The sequence below is a fragment of the Saimiri boliviensis genome, chromosome 6 (assembly GCF_048565385.1).
Source record: "Saimiri boliviensis isolate mSaiBol1 chromosome 6, mSaiBol1.pri, whole genome shotgun sequence".
In the NCBI taxonomy this organism is placed as follows: Eukaryota; Metazoa; Chordata; class Mammalia; order Primates; family Cebidae; genus Saimiri; species Saimiri boliviensis.
In genome coordinates this window covers 52895010-52915182 of record NC_133454.1, presented here as the reverse complement: position 1 = coordinate 52915182, position 20173 = coordinate 52895010, and the positions used below count along the sequence as shown (strand labels likewise).

Below are 20173 nucleotides of genomic sequence, written 5' to 3'. Positions count from 1 at the left end.
TCCGCTCAGAGGCTGCTAATGAAACACAACATCCAGAAATTACCATTGTGCCAACTATGTGAGAAATCACAGCCTGGTTTCCTGATTCTCATAACTCTCATGCTGTCTCACAGTAAACAGTTCTTTTACATCTGGCAGATGCAGCATGGGGTTCTGCTCTCCTTTCAGAAGCCAAATAGGAGGCTGGGCGTGGTGGCTCACACCTGTAATCCCAGCACTTTGGGAGGCCAAGGCAAGCAGATCACGAGGTCAGGAATTCAAGACCAGCCTGGCCAATATAGTGAAATTCCATTTCTACCAAAAAATACAAAAATTAGGGCTGGGCACAGTGGCTTACACCTGTAATTCCAGCACTTTGGGAGGCCAAAGTGGGCAGATCACGAGGTCAGGAGATCGAAACCATCCTGCCCAACACGGTGCTACCCATTCTCTACTAAAAAATACAAAAAATTAGCCGAGCATGGTAGTACACGCCTGTAGTTCCAGCTACTCAGGATGCTGAGGCAGGAGAATCGCTTGAACTCAGGAGGCGGAGGCTGTAGTAAGCCAAGATTGCACCACTGCACTTCAGCCTAGGGGACAGAGCAAGACTCAGTCTCAAAATATATATATATATAAATTAGCCAGGCATGGTGGCACACACCTGTAATCCCAGCTACTCGGGAGGCTGAGGCAAGAGAATCACTTGAATCAGGAGGCGGAGGTTGCAGTGAGCTGAGATCATGCCACTGCACTCCAGCCTGGGTGACAGAGAAAGATTTTTATTTTCTAAAAATAAAAATAAAACCCATATAGGAAGGATGCAGGAGTGGAAAGCAGAGACAAATCTGCATCTACCAGAAAGAGAAGTCTCAATTAAAGATGTAGTTTAAAATTTATGAATCAAGAAAAAGTGGTCTAAGTGTATTCTTTACAAAGATGGAAGTAAACACAACAGAGTCACCGCCTTGGAGGAGGGCTCTGTATAGTGAAGTGCTATACTTTCGTATATGCCTTTTAGTACTATTTGACTTTTTTTTTTTTTAAAAAACTATGGGCATGCCTGTACGATTTGCTCTGTTTAAATCTAAGGTCAAGGCATAGTGGCTCACATCTGTAATCCCAGCACTTTGGGAAGCCAATGTGGGAAGATCACTTAAGGCCAGGGGTTCAAGATCAGCCTGGGCAACACAGCAAGACCCCATTTCTACAAAAATATTTTAAAGACTAGCCAGATGTGATAGCTAGCACTTGTAGTCCCAGCTACTTAGGAGGCCGAGGAGGAAGGATTGCTTGATCCCAGGAGCTGAAGGCTACAGTGAGCTATGATGGCACCACTGCACTCCAGTCTGGGTAACAGAGCAAGATCCTATCTCAGGCCAGCCTAGGCAACACAGTGAGACCCTGTCTCTATAAAAAATTAAAAAATTAGCTGGATGTGGCAACACATGCCTGTGGTCCTAGCTACTTGGGAGACTAAGGCAGCAAGCTCAGTTAAGCCCAGGACTTCAAGGTTACAGTGCAATATAACCACTGGGAGATAATAACCACTGCACTCCAGCCTGGGAGACAGAGCAAGAAGACCCTGTCTCTATAAACTAAAAGCAACCCTGTCTGGAAAAAAAAAAAAAAGTCAACACTAACTACAAAAAGTTACACATGAGCAACAAAAGAAGGACTCTCTTCCCTCTCCACTGATAAGGTGGCTGAAAGGAGCCTTGCCAAAGGGCAGTAGTGGGACTGACCAGGTCCCTTCTTTTCTCTGTTCTCCTTCCTGCAAGCAAGGGCTGAGGAAAGAAATCAGGCTGCGAATCAGAATTTGTGAGACTTCCAGCTACTCACAGACTCTCCGATTCTCAGTTTATTCATCTGCAAGATGGAGATGATATGTGCCTTGCCACCTGACTAGGTGTGCCGAGAAGCTCAAGGAGATAAGTGTTAGGGGCCTTTATGAGTGACCCAAGGCTGCACCAACATTATAAAATTGCTATCGTCACAGGGATTCACATTACTATAATCTAGGCTTATCAGAAGCAATCTGGTGATAATTTACAAAGAGCTCTTCAAAATTCATTTCTCAAACTTAAAATGTCTCAGATGACATGAAAATTCCAATCCTCCCTAATCCCACAAGGACTGAAGAGAGAAAAGGAAACCCAGAGACGGTCATGCTGAGATTGACTAGATCCATCTTCTTGCCTATAGCCTCAGTCTAGGGGCCAGACCAGCTGGTGGGTTCCCAGCAGGGCCCATTTCTGCATCAGATGCTCACCAGGAAAGCAAGGTGAGAACCACTCCTGAGCTTCTGCAGGTCCACAATCATCTCGCCTGTTGTAGAATATCTTTGTTAAGGAGAAAAGGAACTGATAATAACCATAACCTGGCCAGCAGTGCACTGGTTAAACACTTTCCATGCGATGTCTCATTTTATTCTCACAGCCCCTGAGAATGGCTCTGCCATTATCTAGTCCCCATATGAGCAAACGGAGGAAGTCAAGAACCCTGCCCAGGGTGGGCATGGTAGCCCACCCCTGCAATCCCAACACTTTGCGAGGCTGAGGCAGGCAGATTACCTAAGGTCAGGAGTTCAAGACCAGCCTGGTCAATATGGTAAAACCCTGTCTCTAAAGAAAAAAATACAAAAATGAGCCAGACATGGTGATGAGTGCCTGTAATCCCAACTACTGAGGAGACTGAGGCAGGAGAATCACTTGAACCCAGGAGACGGAGGTTGCAGTGAGGTGAGATCATGCCACTGCACTCCAGCCTGGGTTATAGAGTAAGACCCTGTCTCAAAAAAAAAAAAAAAAAAAACACCCTGCCCAAAGTCACAGAGACAGTGAGAGGTAGAGATGGGATTGGAACCGAAGGCTATCACTAAGACAGTATTTTATACCAGCTCTGGTTGTGGCAGAATAAAGAGCCTAGGACATGGTGGCTCACACCTATAACCCCAGTACTCTGGGAAGCCGAGGCAAAAGGATCACTTTAGGCCAGGAATTCAAGAATGGCCTGGGCAACATAGTGAAACCCCATGTCTACAAAAAAAAAAAAAATTTTTAACTAGCTGGGTATAATTGTAGACACCTATAATTCCAGCAATTCGGGAGGATGGCTTGAGCCCAGGAGCTCAAGGCTGCAGGGAGCTACTATCACACCACTGACTCCAGCATGGATAACAGAGCAAAACTCTGGTCTCTTATTTAAAAAAAAAGGAAAAAAAAAGAAAAGAAAAAAAGTCAGGGGAAAAAGGCCCAGGAAAGCTTCTTCAAGGTAAACTGAACAAAGCAGGCATGCTCCTCCTGATTTCAGCCCTTCCAGCCAGCCCATGTATCAGCAAGCAAAATTCTCCCCACACTGTATTTATGGAAAATTACAGACTCCTAACACGGCTAATTTGCTAACATGCTGGGGGCTTGAGGGAGGGAGACAAGCATGCTGAGGGCTTTGTTCTCCCAGGCCTTTACCAAATCAGTGGTTAGCAGGGAAATTATACATTCCTGGCTCCTCGCTGATCATCTTCTATAGATGGCCATTAACTCTGAGTATGGGGCTATGCGTGCAGTTGTCCTTCAGAGCCGATACACTTACTGCCATTGGGCTAATTAAAACTTTCAGGATAATCTGCAGCTTATCTGATATTTATAGTTCTACAGTACTTATTAAAGCTAACAGAGAACCAGTGCAAGCCAGCAATTAGGAAGCAGAGGGAACAACTGGGAACAACTGGGTAAAGCCACAGCTGGGCAACAGCAAAAGAATAGCTGGAGAAATTCAGACTGATCCCCATGGTCTCTGATCTAACTTGACTTCTGAATGAAGAATATGGTGACTCTTTAAAGGGCCAAAGGTAGAATGATAGGGCAAGGCCAGCCATTTGATAAATCCCAGTAGGAGAGGAAGTGGAAGCCAAGAGTGAAGTCACAAATATGGTCTGCACAACCCTGACACAGGTTATCCATGTGGTTTTCTGGGGACCCTAGGAGGCAAAGAGCAGAAGCAGCTCACTGGATGACAGAGAGAGTTTCTGGCCTCCATCTCTCAAAAGAATATTAGCTCTCACTTGGGTGCAGTGGCTCACGCCTGTAATCCCAGCACTTTGGGAAGCTGAGGTGGGCAGATCACAAGGTTAAGACATCAAGACCATCCTGGCTAACATGGTGAAACCCCATCTCTACTAAAACACAAAAAAAATTAGCCAGTCACAGTGGTGCTCGCCTGTAGTCCCAGCCACTCGGGAGGCTGAGTCAAGGGAATCGCTAGAACACCCGGGAGGTGGAGCTTGCAGTGAGCAGAGATCACACCACTGCACTTCCAGCCTGGTGAAAGAGCAAGACTCCATCTCAAAAAAAAAAAAAAAAAAAAGTTAGCTCTCAGGCCAGGCACAGCAGCTCACACCTGTAATCCCAACATTTTGGGAGACTGAAATAGGCAGATCACTTGAGGCCAGGAGTTTGAGACCAGCCTGGCCAACATGGCAAACTCCATCTCTACCAAAAAGACAAAAGTTAGCCAGGTGTGCTGACACACACCTGTAGTCCCAGCTACTCAGCAGGCTGAGTCACAAGAATCACCTGAAGCCGGAAGGTGGAGGTTGCAATGAGCCAAGATAGTGCCACTGCACTCCAGCCTGGGCAACAGAGCAAGATAGTCTCAAAAAAAAAAAAAAAAAAAAAAAAGAATATTAACTCTCTAATCAGGTACAGTGGCTCATATCTATAATCCCAGCACTTGGGGAGGCCAAGACAGGTGGATCACTTGAGGCCAGGAGTTCAAGACCAGCCTGGCCAATGCAGCGAAACCCCATTTCTACTAAAAGCACAAAAAAATTAGCTGGGCATGGTGGCAAGCACCTGTAATCCCAGTTACTCGAGAGGCTGAGACACGAAAATCACTTGAACTTGGGATTCAAGCAATGGAGGTACAGGATGCAGTGAGCCAAGATCCACTATTCTTCAGCCTGGGAGACTGAACAAGGCCCTATCTAAAAAATAAAATTAAAATAAAAAATAAAATTAACTCTCTAGTTCTGTGTGATTTCAAGAAGGGATAAAGTTCAGAGCTTTGGGGTAGGCTACCTATTTGGAAGGACTTCTCTCTAGAATCAGCTGATAGGAAAAGCTTCCCAAATCCCAGGAAGGTGTCTATATCTCACACGAATACCAGGATTAATGACATCCTGCTGACCCTCAAAACCGATCATGTTCAAAGCACGTGAACCACCCATGAATTACAGTTAAAAGCCAGAGAAGGGAAATCACAGATACCCTCGGCCTTATCTTGCAGGTGATGGGGTAGAAGAAACTTGAAATATGTGTCATCCCATTAAATGGCCATTTGGGTACTTAAAGGACTAACACTTATCAAGGTAGGGTGGAAACAGGAATGCAGGCCTGCTGGCTGTAGTAAGACATCAACTCCACCTGCTCCCTCCCTGCCAAGTTTAGGCCTTTAGGCCATGCTCACTGAGAAGCCTACCTGGTTGAGACGCTGCATCTTGCCTGGCTCTGTAGCAAGCCCTCCGCTGGAGCTCTGCTGGACTAGCCCCTGCTTGAGGGGGCTGCTGCTTGGCTGGAAATGGGCTTGCTGAGAGGCCTCCTGCCCAGCAGGGGCAAGGGCCACCTCCTGAGGATGTTCCAGCAGCTCTGGCCCCCGTGACAGAAACCTCTCCATGGCTCTGATGCCCTCGTGCTCACCCTCACTAGGAATCCTAGAAGACTCAGCTGCCATGCAACAGACTGTGCTGGCGCTGTGTCTGTACGGCATGTCCTGCATGCTCTCAGGCAGCCCCAGGCCCTCCAGCCGCCTGGAGAGCTTGACCATCTGCAGGATATGCTGATAGAACCTCTGGTCCTCAGAATAGTCTTCACTTTCTGACTGCTCCTCGACAGAGCTCTGAATGTGGGACATGTGAGGAACTAAGAAGGGGCTGAAGTGTTGATCTCTGAGTCCCGAGTCTGACTGACCCATACCCTCCTCAGATCCCCGTGAGCTCTGCCGGTCCCAAGGGAAGTTGTTCACCTCATCCAGGATGGGAGAGCCCAGGTGTGAGACCAGGTTGCTACTGCTGCTGCTGTTGCTATTCTCCAAGTCAGGCCCAGACACGCTAGGCTTCTGATCTTTACAAGGGAGCTCTGCAGACCCTGGGGGCTGTCTCTTCTCACCAGCAGGAGGCTCCCCAGGGGCCCTCCCTGAAAAGGCATTCTGAGCTGGTTCTGATGCCAGGGTCTCAGGTGGTATTAGCAAGAGCCCCTGAGGTAGATCTTCAGCTAAGACCCCTAGAGCCTCAGGGTCACCGGGCTCTGTTTCCTTGCAGCTTCCTGGGATGTCCTTTTTCACAAGCTTGGAGACCTGTCCCAGCCACAGTCCAGGAGGTTCTCTTCTCCTCCTCCCACTGCCTATGTTCCCACCTTCCCCAGAAACTCCCTGCCAGCTCAGGTCTTCAGCAGGGCTGCTATCTAACAACAACTTGCTCTTCCTGGCAGGCAACATGTGTTCAGAAGAACCAGATGACTGGGAGGGCTCCTCCTCAGGGGATGACATGGGAATGGGGCTTTGGCCCTTGTCGCCTCCAGGGCCAGTGGAGCTCAGTTTGGCTAAGCTGTGGCTGTGCTGCTCCCCTTGCAGTGGCAGGCCCTTGATGGCTTCAGAAAGCTCTGAGTGGACAGGGGCTTGGCTCCTGCTTTCTACCACATCCTGCCCATTCTGGAGAGGCCCAGTGTTCTGAGAGGCTGGAGTGTCCAGTTTCTGCTCTCTGCTCCTCATTTCCAGCTCTTCAGTTTCGGGGTCTGAAAACCCCAGGTAGATTTTCTCTGTCGACTTCTGGAGTTTCTCCAGACCCTGCTGATCACCTAATTCTCTCCTGCACTGGGCTGGGGCCCTGCCTAAGATTTTCTCCACGTCGGCAAAGACCTGGTGGGTTCGGGAAGCTTGGCCTTTGGAGAGTGACTGCAGCCTTCTGGGACAGGCACCCATGAGAGGCCAGGGGGTGTCGCCCACCATGCCCGGGCTCTTTCCTTTGTTACAGGACCCCTCGCTTCTAGTCTGAGTATCTTGATCTAGGTCCAGATCAGTAAGCCCAGGTGCTGACAGAGGGGATGGGCTGCAGAGAAAGGAGGAAGGAGGCAGAAGTCCCTCCTCAGGCTGTGTTTCCTAGATGGGTATATAAACATGCAGAGAAAACGAAGACAAAGCACTTCTGATTTACACTTGCCACCTCCGCCCTTGGCAAGCCCTTAGCAGAAACCCAGCCTCTATTTAAAGTAAAATATAAACTGAAGAGGGAGGAAAACATAAAAACTCCCTTGGGCTGAAAATAAGTTGTTTTCTAGGATCTAGTTTCCGTATCTACAAAGAGGAGGCTGAACTAGATCAATGGTTTGCAAACCTTGCTCCCTGGAACCTGGGAAGTTCAGTACCTTGGGGTCCACAGTAGTGTACACATGACAGAGAAGAGGCGTCACAAAGACCCACACTGCCAAGTTCAACCAAAGCAGCTCCATTTCTTTTTTTATAAGCTAGACCTCTATAGAGGACAAACTAAAGTCTGAAAAGCAACAACCAGATTATCCCTAAGGTACTATCCAGCTCTCAGATTCTGTGATTGGTTAGTTTTATAAAATGCACCAACCTTGGGGCATGTGTGGTGGCTCACACCTGTAATCCCAGCACTTTAGGAGGCTGAGGCAGGCGGATTACTTGAGGTCAGAAGTTCAAGACCAGCCTGGTCAACATGGTGAAACCCCTCTCTACTAAAAATACAAAAAAATTAGCCAGGTGTGGTGGAGTGTGCCTGTAGTCCTGCTCCTCAGGAAGCTGAGGCATGAGGATTGCTTGAACCCAGGGGGTGGAGGTTACAGTGAGCCAAGATCATGCCACTGTACTCCAGCCTGGGCAACAGAGCAAGACTCTGTCTTAAAAAAAAATAAAAATAAAAAATAAATAAAAAAATAAAAAATTCCACCAACCTTATCAAGGACTCCAGAAATTTTTTTTTTAACAGGGAGAGAAGAGAAGCATAACAAATGACCTGAGACTTGAAAACTCACTCCAGTGCTGTCTACCAAAGCAACAAGTTGGTATTGCATGAAAGACTTCCACATGGTCACCAACTCTCTGGGCTAGGAAAAATTCTAAAACATCAACCACCCCTCTACAAACATGCACACTGAACCCCACCTGGCTGTGTGTCAGTGCACACCTCCAGGGAGTCCAAACCACCTGCGTCCAGGCTGCCCACCTGGCTCAGAACTGTCCCCTGGACAAAATCAAATTTGAGGCACCTGTCCTGAGCCCTAAGAACTACACTGACAGCCCAGGGCTATGGTTTCCCTTCTGAAACCATAGAAGGAACTCTTTAACAGAAGGCTCTAAGAACCCAATCACACACCTACATCTCATTCCTTCACCCAACTCTCCACCCCAGAACCCTCACTTCATTCCTCTTCCCACCTTTCATCAAGCCAGAGTCTGCCCAGATGCCTAACTTCCATTTCAAATAATTCTGGGTCCGTGAAAAGCTCCATAGCCACCTTTTGCTGTTCAAACACGGTATTAAAAAACCTGGCCTAGCTGGAAATTACGTACCCTATTTTCTCCATCTGGAGGAATGGGCTTGTTACCATATTTCTCAGAACCATAAGTAATATGTCAGGGAGGGGAAGGAAGACAGAAGCGTCTGTGGCGCTTGGACAAGAGGAAGCTCTGGAGGGAAACAAAAACTATAAACTAAAGAGCAAACAATCAGACCACCGAAGAGAGCTGAAACGATGTTCCTAGTGCTCCTCACTGACTGAACTAAGTTCCTGTGTCCCTCCCTCTCTTCAGCATGCCCCACCTGCCCCAGGCCTGGGTAAAAGGACGACCACAGCATTCTGGGAGAGCCTGGGCCTCACTTTGGCATGGCTCCAGGTCTTAGTTGCTCCACCTGAATCACGTGGGCAATAACTCCAACCTCCTAGGTTCAGATATACTGAAGGGACAAATAAAATGATAATTAATATGAACACTTTGAACTCAAATACAAAAGCTACTTATAACCAAGAAAATCAGGCCGAGCCTGGCGGCTCATGCCTGTAATCCCAGCACTTCGGGAGGCCAAAGAGGCGGGTGGATCACCTGAGGTCAGGAGTTCCAGATCAGCCTGGTCAACATGGTGAAACCCTATCGCAACTAAAAATATAAAAATTAGCCAGGCAGTGTAGCGGACACCTGTAATCCCAACTACTCAGGAGGCTGAGACATGAGAATCACTGGAGCCTGAAAGGCAGAGGTTACAGTGAGCCGAGATCGCACCACTGCACTCCAGCCTGGGTGACAGAACGAGACTCCGTCTCCAAAAAAAAACAAGGAAATCACATTGCAATTAAACTTCAGTTATCCACCACTCGCTGAGGACACTGGCAACAAAGGCAATCTAGATGAGGAGATAACGTCCAAGGCTTTTCTTTCGAATCTTGAAGGCACTGGTATTTTGACAACTCAATTTGGCTCATCTGACATCTAGGAATTTGCACCACTTTAAGATAAATAAAGAACGCACACTAGGGAGACCTGACTCTGAATAAAAAGAAAGGACACTTCACTCAGCTCACTGGCCTCTGCCAACTGCTTTCAGTCCACACTCTCCAGAGCAGCAGATGCCATCACTTCTACTACTACTGCAAAAATCCACTCTCAGCAGAGCACTCTCTCTCATCAATCCTATTAGATGGGGAAAAAAGGAAATGTGTAGAGATGGCAACAATTTCCAGAAGCTGAAAGGAAAATCTACCAGAAGACAGGCAAAGTTTAGATAATGTACTATCAAGAATTTACTATATTCTGACTGTTGTCTTCAACCTCCCAGCTGCAGACAACTAGCGGTTCCCAACATCCCTCCAGATTTCAGCCCTGGCCTCTCTGGGAGGAGGCATCCACTGACTCACCAGGGAACTTTTAGGGGTCTCTTTGTCCTTCTTGTCTTTCTTTTCCTTTTTCTTTTTCTTCTCTTTCTTCTTAATGACCCCAGAAGTTGACAGCTTTGCCCGCTCTTGGATCACCAAGTTCCGATAGTGTTCGTCACATGGATGGTCCCACATAGACTGCCCATTGGCGAAGTTGAAATAATAAATGTCACCTGTGGTGTGCTGGCTAGGGATGGGCAGAGTTCAAAAGTTAGTCGCTGCTCAGGTACAATAGAAGAAAAAGAAAAAGGGAGATGAGGTGAAAGAGGAGGAAGAGAAGGGGGTGGAAAAAGGAGAGAAAAGATAGAATGAGCGGGGTTAAGAGCAGAGGGAAAGAAAGGATTAACACAAAATCAAAGGGTACCATTTGGCTAAGAAGGAGTTAGCTTAGGTACAGGAAGAAAGGATTGGCATACCTCAGGACTTCTCTAAATGGTAATTTATAATCACTGGAGTTTTTAAGAATGCATGCTGGACTAGTGTAGGAAGGAACTTGGTTTTATTTAGATGGAGAACTATAAACACTATGATACACTGAACATAAGTGCTAGGATAAATTTTAATTTTTTTTTTTTAAGAGATGGAGTCTCTCTCCACCTCCTAGGTTCAAGTGATTCTCCTGCCTCAGCCTCCCAAGTAGCTGAGATTACAGGTGCATGCCACCATGCCCAGCTAATTTTTTGTATTTTTAGTAGAGACAGCATTTCACTTTGTTAGCTAGGATGGTCTCGATCTCCTGCCCTCATGATCTGCCTGCCTTGGCCTCCCAAAGTGCTGGGATTACAGGCATGAGCCACCATGCCTGGCCATCTTAATATTTTAATAAACAGTCTGAGGAAGAACAATGCATTGTGAGAGCTCTGGTTTTACAGAAGACTCTAAACTCATAAGAAGTAATCATCCAAGCTAGTGTGGACCGATGGTAAAATAAAATAATGTAGGAGGTATATTTCAAGAAGTGTTTCAACATGGGTAAGTCCAAAATAAACCATTCATCTCATCCACCATCAACAACAATGTATTAGGACAGCTAACTGGAAAAAAGAAGTCCACTCACAACAATAATGCAAAGTATTTTATACTCACGCATAAACCTAAAATGTGCAAAATCTTTAGAGTTTTACTGAAAAGTCAGGAAAAAAAAAAAGAAAAAACCACTGGAGAGGCATTTGGTATTCCAGAATACAAAGACTCAAGTTGGTAAAGATGCCAATAATCCTAAAATTAATATATAAATCCAATCCAATTCTCATAAAGCTCCTTATGAAATTTGACAAAATAAATCTCAATTCAAACAAAGAAATGAAAAATAGATGAGAAAATGAGCAGAAATTTAAAAAAAATCAGGTAAATAAGGACAGTGATAGAAGATATTCAAATGACCAATAAGCACATGAAAAAATGTCCAACATCAGTAAACATTAGGAAAGTGCAAATCAAAACGATAACGAGTCGAGCACAGTGGCTCATGCCAGTACTACCAGCACTTTGGAAGGCCAAAGCAAGAGGATCACAAGGTCAGGAGTTCAAGACCAATCTCACCAATATGGTGAAACCCCATCTCTACTAAAATTACAAAACAGCCAGGCATGGTGGTGCATGCCTGTAACCCCAGCTACTTGGGAGGCTGAGGCAGGAGAATCGCTTGAACCTGGAAGGCGGAGGTTGCAGTGAGCAGAGATCATGTCATTGCACTCCAGCCTGGGCAACAGAGCAACAGCAAGACTCCATCTAAAAAAGCAAACCATAATGAAATGCCACTTCACACCATAAGCATGGCTATTATCAAAAACCCCAAAAATAAAAGCCTGGATAACATAGTGAGACCTTGTCTCCACAAAAAAAAAATTTTTTTTTAATTAGCCAGGCACAGTGACACACATCTGTAGTCCCAGCTACCCAGAAGACTTGAGGTGGGAGAATCACTTGAGCCCAGGAGTTCAAGGCTCCAGTGGGCTATGATCACACCACCGAACTTCAGTCTGAGTGACAGAGCCAGACCCTGTCTCAAAAAATAAAAATAAAAATAAAAGGCCGGGTGCAGTGGCTCACGCCTATAATCCCAGTACTCTAGGAGGTCAAGGTAGGTGGATCACCTGAGGTCAGGAGTTCGAGACCAGCCTGATCAACATGGTGAAATCCTGTCTCTACTAAAAAACACAAAAATTAGCTGGGCATGGTGTCGTTCACCTAGCTACTTGGGAGGTTGAGGCAGGAGAATCGCTTGAACCCAGGAAGTGAAAGTTGCAGTAAGCCGAGATTGTGCCATTGCACTACAAACTGGATGATAGAGAACAATTGTATACTGCTGGTAGGAATGTAAAACGGTGCTTCAGTAAATAGCATGGGGGTTCCTCAAAAAAATTAAATCAAATTTAATATGAAATAGAATTTAACTTAAATATAAAATAGATTTCACAATAAATTAAACAATTTTAAAATAGCTGGGTAGGCCAGGCATAGTGGCTTACGCCTGTAATCCCAGCACTTTGGGAGGCCGAAGCAGGCGGATCACTTGAGGTCAGGAGTTCAAGACCAGCCTGGCCAACATGGTGAAACTCCGCCTCTACGAAAATACAAAAAAATTAGCTAGACATAATGGCACACCTGTAATCCCAGCTACTGGGGAGGCTGAGACAGGATAATCGCTTTAACCCAGGAGGCAGAGGTTGCAGTGAGCTAAGATCATGCCACTGCAATCCAGCCTGGCCTGGACTATAGACCGAGACTTCATCTCAAAAAAAAAAAAAAATTGCTGGGCACTGTGGTGCACACCTGTAGTCCTAGCCACTTAGGAGGCTAAGGCAGGAGGATCCCTTGAACCCAGCTGTTTGAGGCTGCAGTGAACTATGATTACACCACTGTACTCCAGCCTGGGTGATACAGCAATATCCCATCTCTAAAAAAAATTAATTTAATTTAAAATAGAATTACCATGTAACCCAGCAATTCCATTTCTGGGCATATACCCAAAAGAACTGAAAGCAGGGATTCAAACAGATATTTGTACTCCAATGATCACAGCAGCATTATTCACAAAAGATGAAAAGAAAACCAAATGTCCATTGACAGATAAATTGATAAACAGGGCCAGGCACAGTGGCTCACGCCTGTAATCCCAACCCTTTGGGTGGCCAAGGCAGATAGATCACTTGAGATCAGGAGTTCGAGACCAACATGGTGAAACCGTCTCTACTAAAAATACAAAAATTACCCCAGGCATGGTGGTGCGTGCCTGTCATCCCAGCTACTCGGGAGGTGGAGGCAGGAGAATCACTTGAACCCAGGAAGCAGAGGTTGCAGTGAGCCAAGATAGCACCACTGCACTCAAGCCTGGGTGACAGAGTGAGACTGGCTCTAAAAAAAAAAAAAAGAAAAAAAAAAAAAACTGAGAAACAGATAAATAGAATGTTGTATATACATGCAACAGAATATTATTTTATTCAGCCTTAAGAATGAATTCTCTTGCATGCTACAACATAGATGCACCTTGAGGATATTATGCTAAGTAAAGGAACTCAGACACAAAAAGACAAATATTGAATAATTCCACTTATATGAAGTATCTAGAATAGGCAAATTCATAAAGCCAGAAAGCTGGGTGGTGACGGCCAGAGATTAAGGAGAGGGAAAAATAGGGAATTAACATTTAATGGCTATAGAGTTTCAGTTTGGGGATGAAAAAATTCTGGAGATGGATGGTAGTGATAGCTATGCAACACTGTCAATGTACTTAATGCTGCAGAACTGTTCTCTCAAAAATGGTTAAAATGGCAAATTTCATGTTACGTATATTTTACCACAATTAAGAAAAAAATCACATACAAATCTATTGACTTCAGTATGACAAAAGAAAGCATAAACTAAATTAAAAGACATGTGACTGGGAGAAAATAGTGGAAATAATAGTGCTAAGATACCACGATTATTATGCAGAACACCCAGAATAATCAGAGTTCTGCACCTTAACAAAAATAAAAAGATAAGCAATCTACTAGACAAAAAGGCAAGGGACATAAACAGGCAAATCACGAAAGATCAACAGATGGCCAATTCAACTCTACAAACAACTTAGGAAATGCAATTTAAAATGACCCATTGTTATATCTTGCCCCTGGATTGACTATTTTTTTATTGACAATTTTTTAATTGATAATATTTCTAGGCTGGGTGCTGTGGCTGCCTATAACCCCAATGCCCTGGGAGGCCAAAGCAAGCAAATTGCTTGAGCCTAGTAGTTCAAGACCACCCTGGGCAGCATGGCATAACTCCATCTCCACAAAAAAAAAAAAAAAGAAAGAAAAAGAAAAATTAGCCAGGTGTGGTGACACACACCTGTAGGCCTAGCTACTCGAGAAGCTGAAGTGGGAAGATTGCTTGAGCCTGGGAGGTAGAGGATGCAGTGAATCATGATAGCATCAGTGTACTCCAGCCCAGGCAAGAGAGCAAGATTCTGTCTCCAAAAAAAAGAGGAAGAAAGAAAAGAAAAAAGAAAAGAAACAGATGCCTTCTGTCATTTATTTTCTTAGAAGTATGATAGAGAATGACTAGCCAATATAATAATACAAGAAAATCATTTTTAAAACTTAAATATTGAAAATGGAATAAAAACACTGTCTTTGGCCAGGCACAGTGGCTCACGCCTATAATCCCAGCACTTTGAAGGCCAAGGCAGGTGGATCACTTGAGGTCAGGAGTTCTAGACCAGCCTGACCAACACAGTGAAACCCCGTCTCTACTAAAAAATAAAAAAATTAGCCGGGCATAGTGGCAGGCACCTGTAATCCCAGCTATTCAGAAGGCTGAGGCAGGAGAACCGCTTGAACCCAGGAGGCAGATGTTTCAGTGAGCCGAGATCACACCACTGCATTCCAGCCTGGGCAACAGAAGTTGGAGGATTTGCCTTAAATGATTTCAAGATTTGTTATAAAACTACAGTAATCAAGACAGAATGGTATTGGTGTGAAGACAGACAAACAGATGAATGGAATAGAGGAGACAATCCAGAAACAGCCTTCACTTCATAGCCAATTAGAAAAATATCGAAATGTCCTTCAATATAAGAACAGTCAAGTAATTCAAGATTTTTGAAAATTGTGGTACCTCTCTACATGGGAAAGTATGCAGCTGACGCAAGAATTCGTGTGTAGACCCACACAAATAGACATAAAAGAATGGTGTGTATAATAAAGCACTTAGGTTTAGAAACCAAACCATTGTGGGGAGGGAATACATGCATGTGTATTAAGAGTCCAGAGAGAATTTACCAATTAATAGTAATTACCCTTAGGAAAAGAAGAAGGGTAAAAGATGATATGTATATATACATTTTAATGATTCATTTTGTTTGTTTCTGAGACAGGTTCTCGCTGTTTCAAAACAGGCTGAAGTGCGTGATGCAATCCCGGCTCACTGCAGCCTCCAGACCATTCAGGCTAAAGCAATCCTCCTCAGTTTCCCAAGTAGCTGGGACTAAAGATGCATGTCACCACTGCCAACCAACTTTTTTTTTTTTTTTTTTTTTTTTTTTTTGAGACGGAGTTTCGCTCTTGTTACCCAGGCTGGAGTGCAATGGCGCGATCTCGGCTCACCGCAACCTCCGCCTCCTGGGTTCAGGCAATTCTCCTGCCTCAGCCTCCTGAGTAGCTCAGATTACAGGCATGTGCCACCATGCCCAGCTACTTTTTTTTGTATTTTTAGTAGAGACGGGGTTTCACCATATTGACCAGGACGGTCTTGATCTCTTGACCTGGTGATCCACCCGCCTCGGCCTCCCAAAGTGCTGGGATTACAGGCTTGAGCCACCGCGCCCGGCTAACTTTTGAATTTTCTGAACAGACAGGGTTTCGCCATATTACCCAAGGGTGGTCTCAAACTCCTGAGCTCAAGCAATCCTCCAAACTCAGCCTCTCAAAGTTCTGGGATTACAGGTGTGGGCCACCATGCCTCGCCAACTTATTTTAAAAACTGAAAAATAACTCACTCTCCTTACAGGACAAAAGAGTGGTACCCACCACTGGCAGGTATATAAAGGCAGCTGGCATAAAAGCTGGCATGCAGCTGGCCCATAACCAACAACAGTTTCTTTCCATCCATCAACGTAAGTACTGGAAACAGAATCCACTCCTATAAACTTAGCCTACAAACATGACCAGGAGACTTCAGCACCTGGAACACGTTGTAAAGTGCTGATGAATTTACTTCAATAGAGGTGTCATAAAACTGGAGTAAGTTAAAGGAAAGGTGGTTAAAAAGATCAAGAGAACAGGCCAGGCCTGTAATCTCACCACTTTCGGAGGCTAACGCAGTTAGATCACCTGAGGTCAGGAGTTTGAGACCAGCCTGACCAACAGGGTGAAATCCCATCTCTACTAAAAATACAAAATTAGCCAGGAATGGCAGCACACACCTGTAATTCCAGCTACTCGGGAGGCTGAGGCAGGAGAATCGCTTGAACCCAGAAGGTGAAAGGTGCAGTGAGCTGAGATCACGCCACTGCACTCCAGCCTGGGCAACGAAAGCAAAATTCCAACTCAAAAAAAAAAAATCAAGACAACAAGGAGCCTGCCACATGAGGAAAAGATAGAAGGACTGTGATTCTTCAGCTGAGAAGAGTAAGGTGACAACTGTAATCACTTTGAGCTATGGCCAACACAGTGACTGCTATGAGCAAGAACAGGATGATTACGCCTTGTCTACAAAATTGCACAAAACCAGCAGAAGAGGGGACCCCTAGGATACCCGAGGACAAGTTTGGGATAAGCAGAGGGAAATCCCAATCTAAGGTAGCAAGTAAATTTATGGCACTCACTTTAGGGAAACAGGCTGGAGAGAGCTCTATGCATGTGATTAGGAAAACGAAATGCAAGACAGGAGGGCAGAGTAGACACGGAGAACACAGAGCTGTGTCACCATGAGCAGGGATCACTGCAGTCGTCAGGAGGAGGGAGACAGCAGCAGTGACCATGGCTCCTTCTAGCTCCCCAGTCTTGGCCACTCTGTCTTTCCTCTCCACAAACCTGTTTCCCTGAGACCCACTTAGTGAATCACTGCTCCTTCCATCCCAAAGAGCTCTAGCCAAAACTAAAAATATGAATGAATCCATGAATGTGAACCTATTAATGAATATGTTACATGAATTCAGATATGGCAGAGCCAGGTGTTCCCAAGGGACACAGAAACCCTTTGCCGGTATGTATGGCCTCACTACAAACCTCTTTAACACCAGCATCCACTTTATTTTTAATTTTTTATGTAGTAGTTTTATTTATTTATTTTGGGGTTTTTTTGAGGCGGAATCTCACTCTGTCACCAGGCTGGAGTACAGTGGCACAGTTGTGGCTCACTGCAACCTCCACTCCCAGGTTCAAGCAATTCTGCCTCAGCCTCCTGAGTAGTTAAGACTACAAGCGCCCACCACCACACTCCACTAATTTTTTATAATTTTAGTAGAGACAGGGTTTCATCATGTTGGCCAGGTTGGTCTCGAACTCCTGACCTCAAGCAATCCACCTGCCTCGGCCTCCCAAAGTGCTGGGATTATAAGCATGAGAGCCATCACACATGGCAAGACCAGCATCCATCTTAGACATGCTAAGGAGGTACAACTGTCACTTCCAATATCAGTCTGCAAGGTGTAACAACAGTCCCTCAGCACATCCTCAACAGACGCTGGTGCTAGAGGACCGGACCCAGAGCAGTAGCTCCTGTGGCCTTGGATATATAAGCGCCAAATCCCATCCTAGGCACCATCTAGTCAGCCTACACTCAGGCCTGAAACAGCAGGCAGCCTAGCAGAGGAATGGAACAGTGCTGTCCCTGACTGTGGAGGACAGGCTTGGAAAAGCGGGCCAGTTCAAACTGATCCCCAATGTTAGCTTCCCTCTGCCTCTGCTAGGCCAAGTCAGTGGGCTGCATCCCCTGCTGATTTACCATGGTTTCCACTCCACAGGCAGTGGGGCCACAATGCCCTCCCGTGCCAGCCACATCAGTTCTGGTTCCTTGATGGGATCAATACCAATCTCCCGGGCAAATTCAAGAATTTCTGCAAGAAGAGGCAGAGGTGGAAAAGTAAAAGAGATTAATAGAAGAAAAAAAAAAATCACAAACTTTTTTCTACTTTGCCTTTTCTTTCCATCAATGAGGAAATCTTATTTTTCTAAATTATCAACAATAAACATACATAATTGTTTCCTTACAATGTATAAATGGTACACTTGAATCCAAGCATGCTATCTCCACACTGCAATGACATAACCTGAAGCCAAGCATTAAAAAGGCAAAAAACAAAATAATATAAAACCAAGACTTCATTGCAGCAGGGGCCTCAGAGGGAAGAACCCCAAAAGCCATAGCCAGAACCATCCAGGATGAGTACAGCCTTACCAGAAGGTAGTAAGCTCTCCCAAGATTTGCAAAAGCACTCATCACTCAATCAACAAGCATGTACTGAAAAACTATAAGTGACTAAGCTCCTTGAAGACATTACCAACACACAAATAAAAGTACAATCCAGGTGACATGTGCTGTGAGGAAGAAGACATGTCCTGTATGCTGTAAGAGCAGAGAGAAGGCAGTGATTGATTCTGCCTAGGGGCAGCGAGCTATCTGAGCTGAGAAAGTGAATGATACTCAAGCAGGCTGAACGCTGACTCACTGAACCCTCTCTTCCATGAAGGGAGTTGCCTCTTTTTCAATTTTGCTGTATATATGGACTGTAATACTTTTGTTCTGGCTGGGTATGGTGGCATGACTGTAACCCCACCACTTTGGGAGGCCAAGGTGGGAGGATCGCCTGAGTCCAGATCAAGATCAGCCTGGGCAACATGATGAGACCCTGTCTCTATAAAAAATACAAAAATTAGCTGGGCATGGTGGTGGGCGCATGTAGCGCAGCTACCCAGGAAGCTGAGGTGGGAGGATCACCTGAGCCTGGGGAGGTCAAGGCTGCACTCCAGCCTCGGGGACAAAACAAGACTTCATCTCAAACAAACAAAAAATAACTTTTGCTATACTCTGGAAATCAAGCATTTAGAAAAGCTCTTTTGCCACAGAACTAAAGGAACAGGGGAGATATATGTACTGACTTAAGAGCTATCTCAAGCCAGGAGTGGTGGTTCATGCCTGTAATCCCAGCACCTTGGGAGGCCGAGGCGGGCAGAGATTACTTGAGCTCTGGATTTTAAGATCAGCTTGGGCAACATGGAGAAACCTTGTCTTTATAAAAAATAAAAAAATTAGCAACACATGGTGGCATGTGCCTATAGTCTCAGCTACTAGGGAGGCTGAGGCAGGAGAATCGCTTGAGCCCAGGAAGTAGTCATTGCTGTGAGCTGAGATTCCGCCACCGCACTCCAGCCTGGGCGACAAGAATGAAAGCCTGTCCAAAAAAAAAAAAAAGTTATCCCATGTACAGGAAAAAAAAAAAAAGATAACCATTGGAACATGTCACTAGAACCCCCAGAAATTATTAAATACTCAAATGACATCAATGCTTAAGCTGGTAATAGCCTAGGCCAGAAGGGCATCACCACTGCAGCGTAGAATTTGAAGGCTGACATAACTGGGAACTAGGAAATAAAAAATATTTTATCAAAGGACTGGTTGGAACTTGATTGGTCAGAGACTAATTTATTCATTTTTCACAAATATTTTTGAGTGCCTCCTATGTACCAGTCACTATGAGCCATAAGAAAAAAACTAGTCACTGCCATTATGGAGCTTACATTCTAGTAGAAGAGACAGCCAGCAATGAAGTAAACAGATAAATATACAAAAAAATTAAAGCTTCTGATAAATGCAATGAGGGAAGTAAATGAGGTATGAGCTAGAGAACGTCAGGGTAGAAGTGCACTCCTTTAGAAAGGATGGTCAAGGAATGCCTCTCAACAATGTTGACAGTTAACTGAAACCTGTGAAAGCTAAAGGAGCCAGCCATGCAGAGCACTGAAGAAAGAGCATTCAGGCAGAAGAAGACCAGGTGCAAAAGATCTGTGACAACCAGCAGCTCTAGCGACTCTCAGAAAGTCAGTGCAGCCAGGCATAGGGTTGTACACCTGTAATCCCAGCATCTTGGGAGACTGAGGTGGACTGCTTGAGCCCAGGAGTTCAAGACCACCCTGGGCAACATGGGAAGACCCCATCTCTACAAACAAACTACAAAAATTAGCCAGGCCTGATGCACCTGTGGTCCCAGCTACTTGGGAGGCTGAAGTGGGAGAATCATTTGAGCCCAGGAGGTCAAGGCTTCA

General features: G+C 45.2%; 1 protein-coding gene across 18 annotated transcripts in view; it reads right to left on the bottom strand.

Moving 5' to 3' along the window:
* CEP164 (centrosomal protein 164) overlaps nt 1–20173 on the bottom strand; it is an 89486-nt gene that overhangs the window by 45505 nt on the left and 23808 nt on the right. For 17 of the 18 annotated variants that reach the window (XM_074400639.1, XM_074400641.1, XM_074400640.1 and 14 more), the window contains 2 exons: nt 17856–17967; nt 9906–10110 (listed from right to left, as the gene is read on the bottom strand). In XM_074400639.1, the coding sequence (XP_074256740.1) occupies nt 9906–10110; nt 17856–17967 (317 nt within the window). The remainder of the gene's footprint in view (nt 1–9905; nt 10111–17855; nt 17968–20173) is intronic. The other variant, XM_074400651.1, reaches the window with a different exon arrangement.